At 38.3% G+C, this 24,505-nt stretch overlaps 1 protein-coding gene and 1 long non-coding RNA gene across 6 annotated transcripts in view; one reads left to right on the top strand and one right to left on the bottom strand.

Annotated features, from left to right (window-relative positions):
• Positions 1–3,885: 3,885 nt before the first annotated feature.
• The window catches only part of LOC122564888, a 57,863-nt gene continuing 37,243 nt past the window's right edge, over positions 3,886–24,505 (top strand). The window contains exon 1 of the long non-coding RNA XR_006316035.1: positions 3,886–3,988. This is a non-coding gene — a long non-coding RNA (uncharacterized LOC122564888). The remainder of the gene's footprint in view (positions 3,989–24,505) is intronic.
• cntrl (centriolin) overlaps positions 5,066–24,505 on the bottom strand; it is a 118,580-nt gene continuing 99,140 nt past the window's right edge. For 4 of the 5 annotated variants that reach the window (XM_043720291.1, XM_043720295.1, XM_043720293.1 and 1 more), the window contains 11 exons: positions 23,869–24,026; positions 22,064–22,137; positions 19,567–19,755; positions 18,504–18,729; positions 17,740–17,945; positions 17,304–17,444; positions 16,379–16,639; positions 15,191–15,253; positions 13,414–13,593; positions 10,315–10,429; positions 5,066–5,496 (listed from right to left, as the gene is read on the bottom strand). In XM_043720291.1, the coding sequence (XP_043576226.1) occupies positions 5,483–5,496; positions 10,315–10,429; positions 13,414–13,593; positions 15,191–15,253; positions 16,379–16,639; positions 17,304–17,444; positions 17,740–17,945; positions 18,504–18,729; positions 19,567–19,755; positions 22,064–22,137; positions 23,869–24,026 (1,627 nt within the window). In that variant the 3' untranslated portion in view covers positions 5,066–5,482. The remainder of the gene's footprint in view (positions 5,497–10,314; positions 10,430–13,413; positions 13,594–15,190; positions 15,254–16,378; positions 16,640–17,303; positions 17,445–17,739; positions 17,946–18,503; positions 18,730–19,566; positions 19,756–22,063; positions 22,138–23,868; positions 24,027–24,505) is intronic. The other variant, XM_043720294.1, reaches the window with a different exon arrangement.

The following is a 24,505-nucleotide window of genomic DNA, read 5'->3' as shown; positions in this document are numbered from 1 at the left end:
ACTTTAGTCCATATAGATCACGTCCACTGCTCTGCTCCCATTAGTCCTCTTCGTTACTTCTTCAAAAACCTTAAGTTGGTGAGACACGATTTCCCATGAACAATTTGTAGGTGTGATTTATAGGTGGTGCAAATGCAGTGTTTACATTACCAAGGACCTGTGGTGTTTCTGGTATTGCCACTAAGGATTATTGGAACCATGACCAATGGATCCAGCCACAGCAGAATGGCCACGGTTCAATGAAGGCACAGAGAAATTGAGGAGGAACAGATATATCAGTAAGACCAGAAATATCAGGAACCTCTAGCAGTTGCCGAACAGCCTCAAATGGAGAAATGACAGCGGAAATTCCTTTCAGGTTGCAGAGGAGATGCAGGAAGCCCAGTGTCTATCATCCTCAAAGCCATTTCCTGCAAATCAGCTGGGGACGTGGTCACCACAAACTGAGAATGTCCTGGAAAATTGGCACATTGTCATATGCTGGAGCATAATGTATCACTGAGGTAATGGCTGTCACATACCATAGCTGTCAAACTTCAGCACATCGGTCACCTCGTGTAACTGGCTACTTCCAAGGACCTACTGGGGACTTGTGTAAGATCTCTCAATCATCAATATATCAAGGCCATTACTGATGCACGAGGTCAGAGGTGGGAGGGATGGGTTGTTTGCTGGGTTGCCAGGGGTGTCTGTACTATATGCACTGTTTTGCTGTTTGGTTTATCGGACTGCTTGTACATGATTACATTTACTGTTTCTTTTTTGATAATGTCAGGTGAGATTCGAGGTTCACCCTTGTTTCCCTGTGAACTGGTTGTATGGTGGGGTTTGGGTTCTGGCCTTGCCGCCCCTTTCGCCTGTAAAGGGCAACGTGGTGGCTCAATGGCTAGCACTACTGCCTCACAGCACCAGGGACCCAGGTTCGATTCCAGCCTTGGGTGACTGCCTGTGTGGAGTTTGTACATTCTCCCAGTGTCTGCATGGGTTTCCTCTGGGTGCTCTGGTTTCCTCCCACAATCCAAAGCTGTGCAGGTCAGGTGAATTGGTTATGCTAAATTGCCCCATAGTGTTTGGAGATGTGTTAGTTAGGGGTAAACATAGGGGAATGGGTTTGGGTGGAATACTGTTCAGAGGGTCAGTGTGGACTTGTTGGGCCGAAGGGCCTGTTTCCACACTGGAGGGACTCTATGAAATTGCTGTTTCTTGTATACAGCAGTTCATGTTGTTTGTATTTTGTACTGTTTAATAAAAAAAACATAATAGTTAGTGCTGCGGCCTGGGTTTTGCCAAAATAGCTGTACATGTAACAGACTGTATACATCACATTATGATATAGTCCTGTTAATGTAGAAAACTTCAAGTGAATAGGACTCCATTCAGTAAATTTACATCATGTGGTCATTGGTACCACATCCTCAAAAGCTGTTCCAAATACCCTAGAAACTTTCATGATGCCTCTTTCCTTATATACATAGAGTGCAGAAAAGGCCCTTCAGTCCATCAAGTTTGCACTAACAACTACCATTAAAAGTGCGCGTAAACCAATTTCCTGCACTTCTCTCATATCCTTGAGCATTATGATATTTGAACTGGTCATCCAAATATTTTTTTTTTAAAAGGTTGTACATTTTCAGCCTCCACTACCTTCCCAAGCAATACATTTCAGATTCCCACCAACTGCTAAGTGAAAACATTTATTTTCTCCCAAATCTCCTTTGAATTTTTTGCCCCTTACCCTAAATCTATGCCCTCTTATTGTTGACCCATCAACAAGGGGAACAAATACTCTCTGTTAACCCTGACTAGACCCATCATCATCTTATACACCTCAGTCAGGTCCCCTGCAATCTTCTCTGCTCTAAATAAAACAATCCAAACCAATCTAGTCTCTCCTTACAGCTCAATTTCACCATCCCAGGCAACATCCTGGTAAACCTTCTCCAATGCTATCATAACCTTCCTGTAGTGAGGTTACCAGAAACACACTCAGTTCTCCAGCTGTGGCCTAACACTCTGTACAACTCCAACATTACCGCCTTGCTGTTACACACTGTGTGATGACTGATGAAAGCAAGTGTCCCATATGCCTTCTTAATTAGTCTATTCACGTGCTCTACCGATCTCAGGAATCTGTGAATAATTACCCCAAGATCCCTCTGCTCCTCGAAGATACCCATTGTCCTGCCATTCATTAAATGTTTCTTCTCCCAAAGTGCATCACCTCACACTTATCAGGGTTAAATACCATCTCTGTCACTGGTCTGCCCATTTGACAACCTACCTATATTTTCCTGTAACCTACAACCATCTTCTTTGCTATTTAACATTCCCCCCACATTTTCATCTATATAGTTTATGTACAGAACTAACAACAAGAGTCCCAGTACTGATCCTTGTGAAACACAGTTGGACACCGGCCTCCAGTCACTCAAACAGCCTTCTACCATTACCCTGTGTGTCCTATTACTAAGCCAGTTTCGGATTCATTTTGCCTAGTTTCCCTCAATTACATGTGCTTTAGTGTTCTCAGTCTCCCATGTGGGACCTTGTCCAAAGCTTTGCTAAAATCTACAGAAACCACATCAACTGAACTTACCTCATCCACACATTTGTTATAATTTTCTGAAAATGTGATCATATTTGTTCGTATGACTTCCCTCTGATAAAGCGATGCTGACTGTCCCTAATTAACCTATGCCTTACCAATTGGGTATTAAGTCACTCCTTTAGGATTTTCTCCAATAGTTTCCCTACCACTGATGTGAGACTCACCAGTCAGTAATTTACTGATTCATTTCCAACACCATTCCTAAAAACCCCACATAAAGCCATCCGCCTGTCCTCTGGCACTTTCAGTGGCCAGAGAGGAATTAAAAATTTGTGTCAGAGCCCCTACGATTTCCTGCTTTGCCTCATACAGCAGCCTGGAATGCAATTCATCTGGACCAGGGGATTTGTCTGTTTTTAAGACCAACAGAACCACAAGCACCTCCCCATTTTGTGGGTCAAACTCTGCACGTTCCTTTTCCTGAATTCTATACCTACATTCACCTTTTCCAGAGTGAAGACTGAAGACAAGTATTCATTCTACACCCTTCAATATCCTGCGTCTTCACAGTTTTCTTCTTGGTCCCTACTCTTTTCCTGATCAACCTCTTCCCTTTAATGTATTCACAAAATATCTTAAGGTTCTTCGTAAACCTGCCTACAAGTCCTTTTCTAATTGCTTTCCTAAGTTTCCTCCTGCACTTCCTATATTCCTCGAGGGCTGCAGCTGAATTGCTCCCATTGGATTTGCTAAAAACCACTGCTCTTCTTCCTTATCAAGTTCTTTCATAACAGTCATGTCTCTGTTTCATTTCAAGGGGTGGATAACTTGCAAGGATGACTGCTGGGAGACAAGGGATACTCTTTGCTTCCATGATTCTGATGCAGCTCCATGGCTGAGGCTGGGCATGGGCAATATTTTCCATATTTTCATCAGGGCCATGGTGGAGCAAATAATAGGCCTGCTAAAGAGGCGGTTCCAATTTTAGAATACTCTGGGCCACCTGGCAGTGCAGCCCAGAGAGCATGCCACATAATCGTAACCTGCACAACTGGAGGCAATGTGATGCTGAAGAGTTGGGAGCAGTCTTCCATTAAAGGAGAGTACATTGTGCTGAGGAACATCACCTTCAGCATGGGGGAACAACAAGCCGGACAGCTACTTTCGACAGATGTGACCTGGGCAAAGTCGCTCATTAATCATTGACTTAAATCTGCTTTTGTTTGAAAGGTAAGTAATTCTCTGTTTATTCCCAGAAGCAAACATAGCTTATCTGTTAGTTATTTCTTCACATTTCCTGTTATTCAATACAAGTTAATATAATCAGCTATTTGAAGGCTTTCCAACATGCAATGCTCCTAAATCAAATTAGGACAAGCTGTTATTCTATGCTGGACGTTAGGGAAAGAATTGCAATCCCTTTGACAGGATTCTAACAAGGTATGGCATGAAGGACAGGTCACCTTTGTAGCTTTTTCTTGCAGCTTCTGTTGTTATGACAATTGATCAGACAGGTGATTTTGTAAACAGGTAATACATTTGTGACTGAGAGATTCTATCCAATGCCTGTCATTATGCTACCTCTGTGCCCTCAGGCGCTTTTCTTTCTCGTTTCTCTCTCGCTATTTACACTGTGAGGGGCTATTCTTTCCTGGCAGCATCTGACCTGGGTCATAATGGACTGTAAATGTGGTGCCAGTGGCTCAAATCCCTGAAGGTCTGAACAATAATAAGTACTTCCACTGCTGGTGAGTGCCTGATTAATACAAGCAGAGTGCTGCAGTGGTATGGTGTACGTATGAACAGCAAAGAATTGTGTGATATAACTTGGTTGAGGTCACAGAAAAAAAAACCATGAAGCCCTTTGAAATTGACACTTCGCTGACTTTTAGCAAATTTTAGCCCCAGGTGATTGATATAGATTTTAAAAAGCAGAGGTCTTGATACCATCCCTTGATGAATCTCACCATAACCGTCCTCCAGTCAGATAAACAATTATTTTACGACTCATTCTTCCCTGTCATTCAGCCAACTTTGTATCCATACCGCGAAAAGCCCTTTCACACCATGTAACATGGAGTCACTGCCACACTGTAATTATAACATATAGCCCTCAAACAGCAGTAGATAGAAAGTCTCATGTCCAACACATCTGTCAAGTTTCTGACTGTGTGTTTTAAATTCACCTGGGACTTTGAAGTAATTTTATCTTGATAACCAGACATTCCCCCAAGGGTAGAAACAATGGATTTACATTCAGCTGCCAATCTATTTCCCTAAGCAATTATCCTCACTGATCAGCATATTTAGACCTCATGCCTTCTGACAATAGCTAAGCAATGGGAACAAATCTGATTAACCGACAACTGGCAGTTATTACAATGCCTTTAACACAGTGGAACATTTTAAGGTGTTTCACAAGAGCGTTGCAAACATTAGAACGTAGGCTTCAGACCATCTGTCAACAACTGCCACAGCAAATGAGTTAATGTTTATAGAAATGTGGAAGAAACAGAATTAGTTCAGACAAATTTTATTACTGTAAAACTATACAAAATGTAAAATTTGCAAACTGTACATATATCATTATTACATAAATAAAAAAATTGTGCAGTTACAGCACAGAAATCTTAGTTACAAAAATATCAATAACACATTAAAACGATTAGTGCTCTCAACTTAGCTGAGGTTTGTACACCAATTGAACTGTTGAGCATTTAGTACATTCTAATTAAATGCAGTAACAACCTTGATGATCATAAGAACAGTATGTGCAAATCTACACATGCCCTGCAGAACAGTTGTGGGAAGACTTGTGATGAGACTGATGTCCAAATATAACTGAGGTAGGTCAGGTTTGTTGGAGTACTTTTGATCAATGCATCATCTGCATAATTTGAAAACACTTTGTTATCCATCAAGGAGCTCATAAAATTACCAATTTTCTTCTGTAAAAGTGAAAAGAAAAGTCTCTTAAATATAATGCATTATTACACCTCTGGAAATATTTCAAAAGAGTCCACTAGGAATGGAATTACATAACTGCAGTGACCATAGGCAAACATGTCATCAGACAAAACTGCAAATTCCCAAAACCAGCATCAAAAAAGTTAATCAGTTACTTTTTTAAAATGATGTTTGGTTAACGTAACTTCTATTACATTTACAGGAATTCATGTCAGTTGTCAGAAACTGAGCTTGTGACCTATTCAAGGTAACAATTCTGTACGTTGACAATGTTGCATTTAGCATGGTTAACTTATTAAACAGCTAAATAGTATTTTTGCACCATAATAGAATAAGATTATGTTTTTAACTTCATTCTAACACTATGAACATTCTATACATTCACTAGATTATTAAAAGGCACATAAATCATTTGTGTAGATGTGAAATAAAACAAAATTATGTCAATCTTAAAAATTCCACAGTTTTTAACAGCTCAGTTGTTTGTTAATATCTGTGTTGGACTGCATCTTCAAATGCACGTGCTTGAAGTCATAGTCTTCCACCAGAGACCTGTGAAATCCTGCAATTTCTGTTTATGCGCCAAAGTTGCCCTGTTATCTGACTTCAAACACTTAAATTCAATAAGAGCCTCTCAATCACTATATATGGATAATGTATCATATTTCTAAAAAGGCCCATGATATAAAAAGGCACACCATGTTGAGCCTGTTAATGTGAATTACCTTTTATAGCTGCTTATTGCAGTTTAGCATGAAATACATTGCTGCTGTGAAGGCATGAAAAAAATCATGGAAGTACTTTGGAAAAATGTATGCCAATAGCAAATGTACAAAACGTTAACCATCATTGTATTCCAATGAAGGGTCACCAGCCAAAATGTCAACCTATTCTCATCTAACCTGAAATGCTGACACATCTATTCCACGTAGGCAGGTGGTTACTTTCTGTTCTGTTGATACAGTGGTGCAAACATGGATCTGAAACTTTGCTTCCAAGTTGTTCTTCACTCATGCCTTGTGTGCTTTGGAATCCAATAATTCTCTCCCCTACTTTCATAATCACAGATGCTCATGGATACTACTAGAAGGCAAGTACTTTTGCCATTGGCATACCTTTTTCGAAAATCTGGCCTACAGGGGTCATAGAAGATGTGACAATAATGGGGTTTCAAAAGGAAAGTTGAAGGGTACTTGATTGAAATAAACTTTCAGAGCATTCGGGATAGACTGAGAAATGGAACTGATAGGAATGTTCTACAGACAGCTCACATGGATTTGATGGATTAAATTACTTTCCTATTTGCTGTATTGACGCTGTCTCTAAACGATGGCAAGACATGAAATTCACAAAAGGAAAAAAAAAGAGACTTGAAGAGGACATTGATGTAAGTTTTCTTTTTGAAATATATATATTGTGACTAATTTTGTCTATAGATTTTGCCATACTTGGTTACCTCAGCTACCAGGGTCAATTGTGGCAAATGTAGAAGGCAAGCAACATTAAAATATTACTTACTGTTTTGGTGGAGTATTTTATGAAATAATCTCAGGAGCCTCAAGGAACAGGTCAAGGATCGTTTAGGAAGGCAACATGAGAGAGTTCACACAGAAAAGATTCCAAGGCAGCACTCTAACTCAACAAGAATTCACTGGATATTTCCATGTAGTAAATCACTTAGACATTACCTTACTTGAATTCCATAATGGTTTGTTTTAGACACATATCTTGTTTTTCACACAATCCAAAAGCGTCAAGGTGCTTCTTACCTCACCACTGCCTTTCTTCCCAGGTGCCTATCACATCTCTGAAGCCTGTGCTTCATTCCCACCCTTGACTAAATCCTACTGGCTTTGGCTTTCTTGATGTGGTCATCCTCACATTCCATTTCAAAAGATCGCCTCAGGGTTAGTGCTGGTTCATCCAGGTTACATTTTCATAGAAATGTTGCTGCATCAGCATTTAGGCGTGATTATGTGGTTTAACTAACTTTTCTTTTAACCTATCTTCTTGACTCAAATAATTTAAAAACAAATCTTGAATGATTTATATGATAATATGGTTATGAAGTTAACTAAAATACTACCTCATTCTAAGGTCAACTGGAAATTCGGGCAGATTTACAGGTTAACTCACGTCACACCCATCAATTGTACCTTTTGAAGGGGAAAAATAATTGTGTTCTAACCATCCTTAAGCTTACAAATTAGATGCTGGGAACATTTAACCTGGGTAAAAATTTCATAAATAATATACGAGGTGAAATATTCTCTTGCGTGAGGAAAATTCCACTAACTGATCTTGTCCTATTTACACTCGAGACTATACACTTTGTTACAACTTTCAATACTAATCTGTTCTTCAATCATGACTACTGGAAACAATTTGAAGAAAATTAACTGTAACAGTTATACTCTGAATGGAAATAGATTTGAGTTTTGTGGAAGAGCAGGCACTGAGTGAGATGAATAGGTTCAAGTGACACTTTTGACCACCTCCTTCCCACCTATCCATTCCACCCTCTGCTCCCACCTACCACCACCACCCTGCACCAGCATCTATCTATCGCCTTCCCCCCAGCCCTACCCTTCCCCTCTATTTATCACTCAGCCACCCCCTCCCAACTTTCTTGATAAAGGGCTCATGCCTGAAACGTTGATTCTCCTGCTCCTCGGATGCTGCTGACCTACTGTGCTTTTCCAGCACCATACCTTTCGACTGTGAACTCCAGCAACTGCAGTCTCCACTTTCAACAACATGTTAAGACCAACAATAGCTTAAAATATGCCAATAGGATTCTACATTTTATGTCTGGAGTATAAAAATTAAAATTCAAGATAAAATGGTGAACCGAAATTAAAAATTTATTTAGAACTCGGGCTGAGAAGTTTGTGTAGCACTGGGCTCCTCATTAAAGCTTTTGGAACATAGGAACAAGAGTGTCATTCAGCCTGTTGAGCTGGTCCTTCCAAATCAATACAAACCGCAGCTGATTGAGCACATGAATGTCTTTTACTCACATCATCCTTATAACATCATAGGTAATCAGATGTTATCAATTTTTACCTTAAATAAAACACTTTCCACTGCATTCTGAAGTTAAGAATTCACAACCAGAGCAAATAAAAATGTCCTTATCTAATTGGCAACCCCCTTATTTTTAAATTGTGCCCCTTTGTTCTAAACTCCCTAACCAGAGAAAACAACTTGCTTTTAACCTAACGATATCTCAGTATTTTGTAAGCTTCAATGAGATCATCTGTCATTCTTCGAAACTGTAGCTTATACAGGCCTAGGATGTCATAGGACAGCCCTGCCATCCCTGGAATAAGTATGGTGAACCTTTGCTACATTCCTTCTATGGCAACAAAATCTTTCCAGAGAAAAGGGGTTCAAAACTGCAAACCATACTCCAACTGCAGTCTAACCAAATTCCTAAAGAATTGAAGCAAGACTTTCAATACTCCTGTACACAAAACTCATCAAACACAATTTCCCATTTGCAAACCTATGCTGACAATGCTCAATCAGATCATTATTATCCAGCACCTATTTGTCACATCGTTTGTAATAAATTCTAGCATTTTCCCTACTACTGGTGTAAGAATAATAAGTTTGTCATTTTCTGTCTTGGTCCTTTCTTAAATAGGTCACATTGACTCCTGTAAATTGTAAGGCAGCCATTGTAGAATCTATGCATTTTGGAAAATTGTCAACAACACCCTTACTATCTTTATAGCTTGTCACTTCAATTCTCTGGGATATAAGCCACCAGATCTTAAGGATTTATCAACTTTCAGTTCCATTATCCTATCCAGTACAATATTGTTACTAATGGTAATATCTTCTCATTCTCCCTGGCCACTTAGATCTTGAATTTCTTAAAGTGGATTCATATCAGGTTCACATAAGTGTAAGACAGATGGAAAGAGAGGGAGGACAAGAGAGGACGAGAATGAGAGAAAACTAAGCAAGAGAATAAATGAGTGAGCGAGAGAATGAGTGGGAGACAGAGCATCCAGTTACTAGAAAGATTAACTCTTCTTTTTTGCAAGACGCTGCCTGACCTGTGAAGAATTTCTCACGTTTCTGAATGATCATATAAGCCTACTCCACCCTCCGTAACATCACTATGCAGTGACTCTGCCTCAGCTCATTTTCTGCTAAAACACTCATTCATACCATCGTTACCTCTAGACTTGACCATTTCAATGCTTTCCTAGCTAACATCTTATCTAAAAACTGTGCTCATCCAAAACTACTCTTTTCAAGTCTCATTCACCCATCATCCCATGTCTGCTAACCTACACTACCTCTTGGTCTGACAATACCTCAACTTTAAAATCCTTCCATGAGATCAAGTCTATTTTTGTAATCTCTTTCAGCCCTACATATCAAAGATCTCTACACTACTTCAATTATAAATTACCCAAGCAATCCAGATTTTAATCACTCCACTGATAACCAAGCTTTCAGCTGCCTTGACCGTAATCACCTTCCTCCTAACGTTTCAATTAAGATATTTCTAAAAACCTTTTTTGACTAAGCTTTCAAACACCTGTCCTGATGTTTTTTTTCTTTGGCTTTGTGTCAATTTTAAACATTTTTATCAATCTTGTTGAGCAATGTGATGCATTAAATGTGCAATATAACTTTGAGTAGTTAGGTTTAATTGAATGGCCCAAGTGTACCTGACCTTTAATTTCTGTACCATTTACCTTGCTGGAAAACAGGTATTGAAACAAGACCAAAATGGAAATCAGATACTAAAAATAGCTATTACTCAAGTTGTTCTTTACCTGCATAATTTTCAGAAATATTTACTTCTGCAACATGCAGATGGGTGCTTTCTGGTTGAAGAGATCTTTCTGTTGAGTTTCTGGAAGATGACTGAACTAATCCATGAAGAGGAGACTGAAACATTAAAAAGCAACAATTTGCATTTATATAGCACCTTTAATGGAGTATACCATTCGAATTGCTTCACAGAAGAGTTATCACACAAAATTTAACACTGACCCACATAAAAAGATATTAGGCAAAGTAGCCAAAACCATGGTCAAAGAAACAGTTCTTAACAAAAGATGGAGGGAGAGGTAGAAATGTGGAGAGGTTTGGGGAGATGATTCCAGAGCCTAGAGCCTCCTGACAGCTGAAGACAAAGCCAACAATAGTGGAATAAATATCTGAATAATACAGAAGAACTAAATGGTTCAACAAGAAAACACAAAAGGTGTGGATACAATGACATTTAAAAAAAATATTCACAGGATTTTTGCAACAGTGGCAAGATCAACATTTATTGTTGGCCATGAGGTGTCTTAAGCCATTGCAGCCTATGTGATGAAGGCTTCATGGGATGTCAGGCCATTTCAAAGGGCAGTTAAGAGTCAACCACATTGCTGCAGGTCTGAAGTCTCAAAAGGCCCGCTAGGGTAAGGACAGAAAATTCCCTTCTCTCATGAACATTAACAGAACAGCTGGGATTTTAAGACAATCTGGTAGTTGAATTTGCCACCATTATTAATAAAGTTCACCATTCCAGGGTTAATTTATGTCAGCAACTGAATTTAAATTATCCAGTTGCCACTTTGGGATTTGAAATCCTGTCTTCTGAACATCATTCAACACCTCTGGACTACCAAAATTAGTAAAACAATCAAAATATTATTGCATCCCAAGTCAGCTTTTGCATAAACTTGCACCTTAACTTAGTATGTCTTCATCTCGATGGAAGAACAAAGATAAAAGTAGCTGCTTAGTACAATTAAAGTCACTCAAACATCCACAAACATTCATTCCCTCCACCACCAACACACACTAGCAGCAATGTGTATTGTATACAAGACGCACTGCCGAAATTTGCCAAATATCCTTAGCACCTTCCAAACACACAAACACTTCCACCTAGAATGACAAGGGCAGCAGATACACAAACAGCTGTAACTTCCCCTTAAAGGTTCTCACCATTCTGACTTGGAAATACATCACCATTTCTTCACTGTTGGTCGGTCAAAATGCTGGAAGACCCCTCTAGCAGCATTATGGGTCTAATTACAACAGTTCAAGAAAGCAGCTTACCATCACCTTCTCATGGGCAACTAGGGACAAACAATAAATGCTGGTCCAGCCAGAAATGCCCTTGTCTCACGAGTAGGTTAAAAAAAGAAAAAAAAAATCTCTTCAGTGACTGAGTAATACTTATGTACAGGAATATCATTGCATCTATGGGTGGATGGCCAGTTATCATATCACTCCAGTAACTCCTCAGAGGATGTTTGACCCAACTATCTTCAATTGCCTCATCAATTTCTTTTTCCCTGCATTGTAAATGAGTCATTTAGTTGATAATTCCAGAATATTTAGTTGCATTCATAACTCCTCTCCTAATTAGGCAGCCAATACCTGCCTTCAGCAATTCTAAGCAATGTCCTGAGTTGGCGTAGACATGACATAAGCACAGCAATGAGGAAAGAGCAGGTTTATTGATCAATGCCATTTTTACTCGATCTATCATTGCAACAATGGAGTTTGCATTATCCTCACACTGCAGCAAGTTAGTCATTCAAACAACATCATCCTCTACTGTGAACTCTTCTGTTGAGAAGCAGAACAGCAGTACTGACATGGTGAAAAGATCAAGTCCAAGTTCCTCAGCATCTCATCCTGACTGCAGATTATTTCCTATTCCTTCATTATTTATATGTTGAAATCTTGGAACGCCCTAAAAGCATCGTGGAAGCATCAACATCACAGGAACTGCAGCTTTTCAAGTCCAGCCATTTAGAATAACCCGGAATGGGCACTGTATCCTTTCAAATATCACCCACAACTCAAGAAAATGTTTCTGAAAATTGCATCCATGTTCAAAAGAGACTAGAGCACCGACAAAAGGTAGTTAATAGCTTAAAAGGTGTACATGCTTACCAGTCATTAAGTAAAATAAACCAACAGGCACAAATTATTTCCCTAAAAAAAAACAAGGTACTCCTAAAAGTAAAATTCTAGCAGATCAGAGGAAGTAAGTGGGAGTTATTTTTGACTCAAATTAAATAATTTCTTTGCATTTCAACGCCAAAGAAGCTGTGACTTAACACCAGAAGCTGTGACTCAACACCATTTCTGCTCTTATTCCATTTCAGGTCAGATATCAAATTATACCCCGCACACTGTCCTCTCAGCAAGTAAAACGAGCTTCAACACTAGGACCATGACTTACGAAAGAGCAAATAATAATCAAGCAGAGCGTCGCAATATCTATAAAAAAAACTAGATCTGCTCACTGTAAAGAAAAAGTGATTTGTTCAGACCCAAACACTGGTATATAAACTGAATTTGCTTGACTCACATGTGGCAGCATACTGAATCCTGGAGACAACATTCCAAACTGTGAGCTCCCAACCTGGAAATCGCTGGAATTCTAAGCATTGCACTTCAGCATTAGATAAGTTTGAACATACAACTTCAAGACTTTGTCCATGTGGAACATTTAATTATGTACCACAGGTAGAAAAAAAATTTCTGATTGGTTCTGTTCACACATTTGCCTGATATAGATAATAAGTTGAAAATTAAGTTTACTTTCCAAATTAGAAGGGTGTTATACTTCTGACTATAAAAATATCTTCATAAAAGAAAGAAACTGGATAGTATTCAGTGTCTCAACAGAAATGAAAATTTAAACCAAATTGCTTAATTTGCATTAGAAAAATGAAAAAGTCTTTGATAGAATTATATCAATACAATGAAGAATTCTACAGACACAATGCATTCTATTGAGATGAATTGAAAGATAAATTCAGGGTTTCATTTTCCCACCACAGCTTTCGCTAAAAGGACAAAATCAGTTTCAGTTCAGCCAATTGTATCTAGTTTGCCCTTCTTAAATTGTAACCCACCTTGCTCTGCCCATTGTTTGAAGATGTCTTGTACTGGTGAAATGAGTCGACGTTAGCGGAAGTAACAAGTTCATCCAGAGCATCCACACGCCTTTTAAGGCTGGTCAGATTGCCCTCTGTCTGTTCCTTTCGTTTACATAGTGTTTCAGCTTGCTTTGACATGCATTGACGAATCTGTGCCTATACAAGAGAAAGTCTTCAATTCATTAAAAAGTAAATGATTACAAGATTATTAATGGCATTTGCATTCCCCAGTTAAATTAAAATGTTTATTATCCATTATGCATTTGAAATTTATCATCTTTAAGCTTTCCAGGAAAATACACATCTTAGCTAATGTTACTTCAAGGTTCCTTCACTATCGTTTGAACTTCTAAGAAAGGCATTTGTAACTCAAATGTCTCGAATGTAATCCTCTAAGGAAGTGCTTTCTTGGAACATTCCTACGTCTACATATGGAGGACTGGCAACCTATTGTATTTAGAAATCAAATGTGAACCTCAGATGTTCAACATCTTATTACTCTCTGTTAAAAGTTTACAACTCCAAATATAACATTTACTCCTGCATTCGGTAAATAAACATGAACCATAATAAAATGTTTCATGTGGGCAAGTTTTTGATACTGTTAATTCAGAGTTACTGGACCCCTAGACGCATTATGCTTAGAATTTCTAACAGTCAGAGTCCAGATTAGATAAGATGCAGTTCAAATCTTGGCCTCAAGCATCACTATGCTGTCATTTGAAGAGTCTCATAAAATTCAGTTTAGTTTCAAGCTCTGAATAAGGTCGTATTTCATTACAATTACTGAGTCTAGTGTTTTGATAGATACCCTAGTTCTCTGCTTGATTAGTTATTTGCACTTTCTCAAGTCCTTATGCTATTGTTGTGACTTGAATTAGAGAGACTACCTATTTAAAATATGAAACAGAAATGGAACAGAGCAATGGCAAATACAGATCTAGCATTTAAAGGCTTATAGAATTTATATCAAACAGGGTGACAGGTGTTTAGAAGCTGTACAAGAAATTCAGAGAATTTGTCCTAGATAGTTTGAGTATAAGGGTTGGGAAGTCATGCTGAGGGATTGTACAGGACATTAGTGAGATCTCTTCTGGAGTACTGTGTCCAGTTCTGGTCGCCCTGTTATTAAGCTGGAGAGGGTTGGGAAGTCATGTTGAGAGGTGACCTTATAGAGGTTTATAAAAACATGAGAGGTATAAGATGGGAGATTTCAAAAGATTAGGAGGCACATTTTAAGGTGAGAAGAAAGATATTTAAAAAAAAGACACGAGAGGCAATTTTCTTTTTACACAAAGGGTGGTTTGTCTGTAGAATGAACTTCTTGAAGAAGTGGCCACAATTACAGCTTTTAAAAGACACTTGGGTAAGTACATGAATAGAAAAGGTTTGGAGGGTTATGGGCCAGGAGCAGGCACATGGGACTAGTTTAGTTTAGGCTTATGCTCAGCATGGACTGGTTGGACCGAAGGGACTGTTTCCATTTGTATCACTCTATATGAAGGTATGAATTGAGACAATTCTGTCTTCAGTAAATTTTACAACAACTCTTTTGGATTCATTGTGACGTCTTCTGTCTCAATGCAACCAATTCCTTTGTAAAATGTTAACTATTTCTGATGAATTGTATTTAATTGTGGTAAAAGTGGAAATAGCAGTAAATCCAAATATCAATCTGAATTTGTATACACAAATATAAGTAGGATTGCCACTTTTGTATAAATATAATTTTCAGATTTAGCATTTTTTTAACCTTGAGGTGATCTTCTTGTTGTCGTAGGTTTTCTCTCCGCACATCCCCTCGCCATTGCTCATCCTGGATTGCAGAGGAACAATAATATCCTTTTAATACACATTTCACACTTTATATCCTACTTGAGAATGTAGAAAGATCAGGTCCTAGCTCTCCCCCAACTTTGATCTGCAATTGTCTAATAGATTTTAACATGAGTAATTGATGCCTTCTCTCCATCCTTCCCCCTTTTATACAGAAACCTCAGTAATGACTGTGCATTTTTCCAGTAGCTCGATAACATGTGTTACAAGTATGTTTGAATCTGCACCCACCATTCTACATTATTCAAAATCAATATTCTTTGATGGCATACACTCTGCATAGCCTCCAATATTCCCACAGCTACTTTTATCCCTATAAAAATATTCCTGTTTTTATGTTGTTGCACACAAGCATGTAGATTTCTTTGCAATTAATAGATAATTTCCTGATGTACACAGAGGGTTGCACTAGGAATACAAGCAGAAAACTCATGCAATATTAGTAAGTTTGCTGATAGTTTTAAAACAAATTTCCACAAAGTTTGTCATAAAACAACCAAAGGTTCAAAGTTTAAAATCATTAGGTAAATCCGAAATTCAATTTAGACAGCGATTTCATAACTGAATTTTCAGCAATCCATTTTCTGTAACTTCTAAAACAAAAATTCTAACCAAGTTGCTACGCTCAGATATACTCTCATCCACAGGTGTTGGTTATGTTAATCTTGCTTGAAATCAAAACATTGACAGTTCAATTTCCAGCTTTTGTCCTTGCCCCCAAAATCCTTTGGGGAAAAAAAAGCAGCAAAACTCTTAAAGAACTCTCAGAGAAACTTCAATGGATTAGAAGAGTCAATTGTCCTGCTCCATTTGAAGCACAGTGCATATGGTGAGACACTCCTCAAACCAATAATACTGAAAAAGCAACCATGCTTACAACCCAACCCCAATTTCCCCTTTAGTGGTGATGACAGATCTTAATTTGAGGACAGTTGAAGTTTCATGTGACAAGTTGACAAGGTCTGGATGGAGAAGTAGGGCTTATATGTATTTATATATTTCGTATCATTTTACAATATGAGATGATGCACCCATCATGTGAATGCAGGAATATGAAACAATAACTTAGCACAAATATCAAAAATCAATTGCAAAGGAATATCACCTTAAAATTGAATCTAGTCAGGCTTAATCTTTCATCATAACTTTCTCTGGCAAAGGGACCATTATCCTTTAAGCTTCCTGTTTCACTTTGAAGAGTCATCTCCTCTTCCCAAATCATATCTGGGCCATTCTTCAGTTCCTTGCACGACTGATCCAGATCTTTTAAACTACTGCTAATTTCTGCTTTCACATCTGATCGAAGAGTCCTTATGGCTTCCTTGATCTCCTTTTGTTGTTGTTCCAATTGTTCCTGACTTCTCAGCTAAAAGATCATCAAAATATTAAACAGAAACAGTTGAAGTGTGAATAACCAGAAACCATTTCATATTTGTTTTCCAGTTATAAATAATTTTCTCCTTTTTTGCTTTGCATTCATATGTCACTTGGTCTTTAAGAGTAACGTTACCAAGACCCTGCTGCTTTTTTCATCTTGTGCCATATGATCTGATATTTTCCTCAACTCCCCATGGGGAAGGGACTAATCTCATTTGCAGTCTTCCCAACATCAGAAATTTACTGTAGGGAATCACACTTGGTCTTCCTAATATGCTTGATTTTCTCTCTCAGGAATACTTTCTTTAGGAAGCAGTACAAAAAGGCAGATTTAATAAGTAGTTCTGGTAAAAAAAAAAGTTGAGAAAGTAAGTTCTGACAAATCTTTGCTCGTTATTTTTAGTGGCATTAATAGCACTACATCAAAATTTTTTTCATCACAGATATTATTGCATTGTTCTTTATTCTTTTGTGTTATAAAGGAAGATGATGGTGTGATGCTAATGTAAACTGACCAGAGTTCCAAAGAATTAATGTCATTGGGTAATGGGTTTGAATCCCACCGATAAAAACTGAGACCAACAATTCTTACATAGAACAAATTTATTTTGTTTCAGCTAATTGTGAAAAACAATGCTTTTCTTGTCATGTACCTGTTGCTTGAGTTCAAGATATTCCTGTCTCATCTCATTTAACTCAGTCATGACACGTTTTGTACGTTCATGGTTATCATGCGCAGTCTGGTCTCTTGAAGATAATTCATTTTGGAGTTTGTTGTTTTCATGTTTTTGTTCCTGTGTTGATGTAACAAAATCAGAAGTAACCCCAGTGGGTTTTTTTTAGTCCGTAAAAGATATATGGCTATTATAAATTTATCACTTACTCTATTAATACATTTTTAAATGATATTCTTTTCCATCTTTTTGTAATTTATCTTAATAGTTATCTTCTAAGGCAACAGCAACAGTGATAAATGGGTTGTTATACAGTCAGTAGTTCAGTTAAAAGTTTGTCAACATTAAAATTCTGCTAAACTATAATAAAGACTGTCTATTACTGCAAAATGGCATGGTGGGTACAGCCACTTACATTAAGGATCTTCTCTAGTTGAGTTCGCTGAGCCTTAGACTCTTCTTTGATGACTGTAATATGTTTCTCTGCCTTTTTCCTCTCTGAAAAAATCAGCTCCTGAAGACGAGTTAGATTTTTTTTTGAGAACTCAACTTCTTTATGACAAAACGTAAGTTCATTTAGCATTTCTTGCTGTTTTTGTTCTTGCTTGGAGAGCTGATGCTCTGCAACAAAACAGAATATGCAATGTAAATCAAATATTTTGCAAATAAAGGTTCAAGGTAGCTTGGAAACAGAGTGTATTGCATCCTGGCTTAGGAAGTAACTGCTTAATATTAATCTTAACTGAGATTCAGACTTGCCGTTGAGGTGAGCAAGCATACCAGATTGGTTTTATTAGTAACAAAATCACTGACGGAAAATTGCTCTGTGTTCTATGTACATGCCTTGATAATGTTGAAATCAGGACACTTACATGCTTCATCTATCAATTGAGAGATATTCTAAAGGCAAGCTTGATTCTGATCTCAACCAGCATTCATGGCTACCCATCGTCTATGACTGGGCAAGGCACAATGTCAACAAGAGCCAAAGATCTGGTATTTTCCTTTACATGTGTGGTGGGATGTAGTACCTTAAATGCTACTCTGTCTGAGGTTAGCCTATACAAAATAGATTGGTGACTTCATCTGGCATCTCTGAATGACTCAACTATTCATTAGTTGAACTTGCAAAGCCACTTGGGTGCCGAAGCCATGTCAGACTCAACATTCAAGACTTACTTAAAGTAGCAATCTGGTTCTCCAGAAAAGTACAACGTTCCTCATTATATTGCAGCTTTCTTGATCGTTCCTCCATTAAGTTTACTTTTGCAACAGTCTGTTCAAATTTCTCTCTCTTGTCTGATAGTTCAGCCTCCAAATCTTGGAGGTGGATCCTTACTTTAGATGCAGACTCCTCCAACTTTATTTCCTCACTCTGAATGTCCTTTTCAAGGCACTGTAACAGCTAAAAAGAATAAATTAAAACATCTCAGTAAAGTCTTCCTACACTTGTTATAAAACCTTCATTACCAAGAGTAGATTCAATATGCTGCCATTGCATTCCACCACAGTGCCTTAGGATGAGGATTTACCTCCATATCTGCCTGTCACTTTTATGAACTGAGGCACTGGGAAAGTATTTGAAGAGTGGACATCACGCTGAAATTGGGTCTGGGGAAGAGCAGTTTGAATAAAGTACCGAAATCATGTTGGGAAGAGATCATAACTTATTAGCCCTCTGACACGTATCATAGTTGAAGTTGAAGAAACTCAAAGGGAATTTTAAAATCATGCAACAATAGGAATACAAAGTTTAAAATTAAGGCATTCAAATTCAAAGACTCAATCAACCGTGAGGAGAAGAGCAGTCATTGCCACTGTTTCCTGTGATCTATGTATTTTAAGTGTGTTAGTTGTATGGGAACACTCCACATGCAACATTCATTTCAAGTTATGCATCCCTGATTAGGAATCATATCATTGTTCCTTAATTGTCACTGTGTTCAAATCCTGGAGGTCTACACTTAATGGCACTCTGGGTTTACTAACACCACATGGACTATAACATTTCAAGGCAATTCATTCCCACTTCAAAGGCAATTAAGAATGGCAAATAATTGCCGACCTTCCCAATTGCTCTCATCCCACAAAAACAAAACTGGAACCTTTGAACTTTTCCTTTCTTTTACGGAAACTTTTTATTGTCAAACACTCAATTGCTGTTAACATAATTGTAATTATTTCTACAATGAAATACAACATTACTAATGGATTTGTGTAGATTATTAGATAACCCTCCTACCCTTTGCTGCTCTGAGAGTTCATTTTGCTTTTCTTCAATTTGTTGCTGAAGCATAAATAACTCTTGTTCTTTTCTTTTCTCTTTGTTCAGACAAGCTTGATATTTACGTGCACTTTGATTTATATTTTCCTTCAATGTTAGCTGTTCAGTTTTTAATACATCACGCCTTTTAGTAATATTCTGAAAGTCCTAGAAAATTCATTAAAATATCAATGACTATTTGATATTAGCATTTAATATGAAGGTGCAACCTTCTCAACCTTGCCCCTTGCCTGAGGTGAGATGATACTCAAGTTAAACTCAGCAATTGTCTCTCTCTAATGACAGAGCAACCCTATGGTCCTCATGGACTTTGGTGACTTAACAGAAAATACAAATTCGGCAAGTATTAAATTACGTTTAATTGAGTAATTAAAAGTCTAAGTACTTCACATTGTTACATTTTGTTCATTCAACAAAAACAATTTCTGTACATTACTTCGTTTATCAAAAGCTCTCTTTGGTGCTATATGTCAACTGGTTCTAGAAGATCAAACTAAATGAACATTACACAATTACTAAATCACAGTTGTTGCAAGTATTTAGTACATAGAGCTACAAAAAGTGTGCTCTACTGAGATACTCTGGATCTGTTTACCAAGAACGAAAAATCAAGGAAGTATTGTCCTTATATCAAATGTCACAACTTAGAGTCATACAGCACAGAAACAGAACCTTCAGTCCAATTTGTCTGCAGTGACCAGACATCCCAATCTGACCCAGTTCCATTTACCAGCATTTGGCCCAAATCCCTCTGAACCCTTCCTATTCTTACACTCAGCCAGATGCCTTTTACATGTTGTAATTGTACTCAATTCCATCACTTTCTCTGGCAGCTTGTTCCATACATGCACCACCCTCTATGTGTAAAGGTTACCCCTCAGGTCTTTTCAAATCTTCCTCCTCTCATCTTAAATCTGTGTCCTCTAGTTTTGGACTCCCCTACCCTAGGAAAAAGACCTTGGCTGTTCACCTTACCCATGCCCCTCATGATTTCATAAACCTCTATAGGGTCATCACTCAACCTCTGATGCTCCAGGGAAAATAGCCCCAGCTTATTCAGCTTCTCTCCATAACTCCTTATATCCTCTAGTCCCAGTAACATCTCAGTAAATATTTTCTGCATCCCCTCAGGTTTCACAACATCCTTCCTATAGAAGGGAAACCAGAACTGCACTTAGTATTCTAAAAATGGCTTCACTAATGTCCTGTATAGCTGCAACATGACATCCCAACTTCTATACTCAATATTCTAACCAATGAAGGCAAGTGTTCTTCACCATCCTGTCTACCTGTGACTCCACTCTCAAGGAACTATGCATCTCTGCTCCAAGGTGACTTTGTTCGGCAACACCGCCCAGGGCACTACCATTTACTGTATAAGGCATGCCTTGATTTGCCTTACCAAAATGCAACGTTTCATATTAATCTAAATTAAACTATATCTGCCACTCCTCAGACAATTGGCTCATCTGATCAAAGTCCCATCGTACTGAGGTAATCTTCTTCACTGTCCACTACAGCATCTATTTTGGTGTCATCTGTGAACTTACTAATATACCTCCTATATTCACATCCAAATCATTTATATAAATGATGAAAAGCAGTGGACCCAGCACTGAACCTTGTGACACACCATGGCAACCCTTTACCACCATCCTGTTTGCTACCTTCAAGTCAATTTTGTATCCAAATGGCTAGCTCCTCCAGATCCCATATGATCCAACCTTACTAACCAGTCTACCATGCTGAACCTTGTTGAAAGCTTTGCTGAAATCTAAATAGAAAAAAGCGACTGCTCTGCATTCATCAACCCTCTTTGTCACCTCTTCAAAAAAACTCAGTCAAGTTAGTGAGACACTATTTCCCATGTACGAGCCATGTTGACTATCCCTGATCAGTCGTTGCCTTTCCAAATGCATGTAAATCCTGACCCTCAGAATCCCCAACTTTCATCAACTCAGCAGCACAACATTGAGACAAAGACCTGTTATTCTATTCATCTCAATCTCCTTTATGTCTCCCAACAATGTATCATGCAATACAACACACTGACACTAAATATGCAAGTCTAAAGAATATTGTTATGCATACAGGATTATAGCTTCAAAATTTCTTTGACACACATTTCTTTGTTTCATGTAGTGAGGTATTTTAATCAAAGTATCACATAGCTAATGTAAAATATTCTATTTTTAAAAGTATGTCTCATTGTTTTGAGCTCTATCAAAATAAAGTTACTAAAAACTATATTTATGATTTTTACATCTTTTTCCCATTTGAGTTGACGACAAAATCAGTCACTCCTTGTCCACTGCATTCCAATGATTGATAATGGAATATCTAACATTTTGTAAAATGGTCTACAAGTTATTTTTACTCTATCCATTTTTAAACTTTACTATAAACTCTGTATAAACACATGGCAGTTCAACTTAAAACTAAATCATGGCTTTACCTGATCTGCTAATTGCAGCTGGTCTTTGATATCTCTGAGATTATCCGTCACCATTTCCAACTCTGCCTTCCTCTCTATTCAACAGAAATAGTTTCTGATTAAATATGAAATGTTTCAGTTTTTCTGTATTTCATTTACCTACTGAAAGTTGGCCCAAACACATCTGACCGAATAAAAATTAGGTATCAATATTAACAGTGTTCCGATGTATTGTTCTAAGCACAGCAAAGCAGGACCTCTGCCAGTGATCCATCAAAAATATTAGGGTCAGCTCATTTAATATTGCCAAGTAGGAAAAAAAATGTATATCTAATTCCCAGGTTGCAAACAGGTTCTGTTCAAGTTGATTTACAAATCTGTATGCGAGTTAGAACACAATGCAAGATGACAAAGGAGCCATCAGCAATCTGCAATTTCAATTTTTATTTAGGATTAAATTCTTCCATTTTCAAGCAACTCTTTTCTTGGTGGCTTAGTGGTTAGCACTGCTGCCTCTCAGCACCAGGGATTCAGGTTCAATTCCAGTCTTGAGCAACTGTCTGTGTGTAGTTTGCACACTCTCCCCATGTCTGCATGGGTTTGCTCTGGACGTTGTTTCCTCCCACAGTCCAATAATTTGCAGGTTAGGTGAGTTGACCATGCTAAATTGTCCACAGTGTTCAGGGATGTGTAGGTTACTACATTGGTTGTGGGAAATGCAGGGTTTTAGGGTAGAGGAATGGGATACGCTTCAGAGGGTCGATGTGGACTTATTGGATCATATGGCTTGTTTCCACACTGTAGGGATTCTATGATGCTTTCAGGCCAAATAGAATGTGGTTCTGATTTTACTGCTTCTGATTTTACTGTCCCTTGCTAATTAGGACAGCAGAAAGCAAAGCATTAGAAGGCAGATTAAATAATAGCAGCAGTTATTCATAAATAATAATCATAGGGTGTAGGTTTGCTCGCTGAGCTGTAGGTTTGATATCCAGACGTTTCATTACCTGGCTAGGTAAAATCATCAGTGGCGACCTCCAAGTGAAGCGAAGCTGTTGCCTCCTGCTTTCTATTTATATCTTTCTCCTGGATGGGGTTCCTGGGGTTTGTGGTGATGTCATTTCCTGTTCGTTTTCTGAGGGGTTGATAGATGGTATCTAGATCTATGTGTTTGTTTATGGCGTTGTGGTTGGAGTGCCAGGCCTCTCGGAATTCTCTGGCATGTCTTTGCCAGGATAGATGTGTTGTCCCAGTCGAAATGGTGGTTTTTTTTCATCCGTGTATAGGGCTACGAGGGAGAGAGGGGTGTGTCTTTTTGTGGCTAGTTGGTGTTCGTGTATCCTGGTGGCTAATTTTCTTCCTGTTTGTCCTACATAGTGTTTGTGGCAGTCCTTGCATGGAATTTTGTAGATGACGTTGGTTTTGTCCATGGGTTGTACTGGGTCTTTTAAGTTTGTTAGTTTTTGTTTGAGAGTGTTGGTGGGTTTGTGTGCTACTAGGATTCCGAGGGGATTCCGAGAGGCCTGGCACTCCAACCACAACGCCATAAACAAACGCATAGATCTAGATGCCATCTATCAACCTCTCAGGAAATGACATCACCACGAACCCCAGGAACCCCATCCAGGAGAAAGATATAAATAGACAGCAGGAGATAACAGCTTCGCTTCACTTGGAGGTCGCCACTGATGATGTTACCTAGCCAGATAATGAAACGTCTGGATATCAAACCTACAGCTCAGCGAGCAACCTACACCCTAAACCTCAACCTGAGTTACAAACCTTGCATAATAATCATGTTGGTTATCAATGGTTAATTGATGTACCTTGCAAACAGGTTTCCATGTCTTTTATTTTCCTATTTAGCTCTTCCTTTTGGGTAGTTACTTGACTGATTTCCTGGTTCAGATGACTTATCTCAGTTTGTTGTTTCTGCAGTTTAGATGCAGCATGTCTGTTATTGTCTTCAATGGTTTCAAAGGCTCTGGAATAACAAAGTTAAAATACAAAAATCATATTTATAAGTCTGTCTGAATTCCAAAAAAGTAATTTAATTGTTTCAGTTTTTAATGCAAAGGCATCAAAATATATGTGGAGAAATACTGAAAAAAATTATTGGATTCAACGTATTAAATTCAAATGAAAATTTTAATAGAGCACAGGTGGCACGTTGACACAGTGGTTAGCACTGCTGCCTCACAGTGTTAGAGACCTGGGTTCAATTCCCACCTCAGGCAACTGTCTGTGTGGAGTTTGCACATTCTCCCCGTGTCTGCGTGGGTTTCTTTTGGGTGCTCCGGTTTCCTCCCACAATCCAAAAATGTGCAGGTTAGGTGAATTGGCCGAGCTAAATTGCCCGTAGTGTTAGGTGAAGGGCTGGAAATGTGTTGCTGGAAAAGCGCAGCAGGTCAGGCAGCATCCAGGGAACAGGAGAATCGACGTTTCGGGCATAAGCCCTTCTTC

Source organism: Chiloscyllium plagiosum, chromosome 30 (assembly GCF_004010195.1).
Source record: "Chiloscyllium plagiosum isolate BGI_BamShark_2017 chromosome 30, ASM401019v2, whole genome shotgun sequence".
Classification (NCBI taxonomy): Eukaryota; Metazoa; Chordata; class Chondrichthyes; order Orectolobiformes; family Hemiscylliidae; genus Chiloscyllium; species Chiloscyllium plagiosum.
This window is presented reverse-complemented; position numbering and strand designations above follow the sequence as displayed.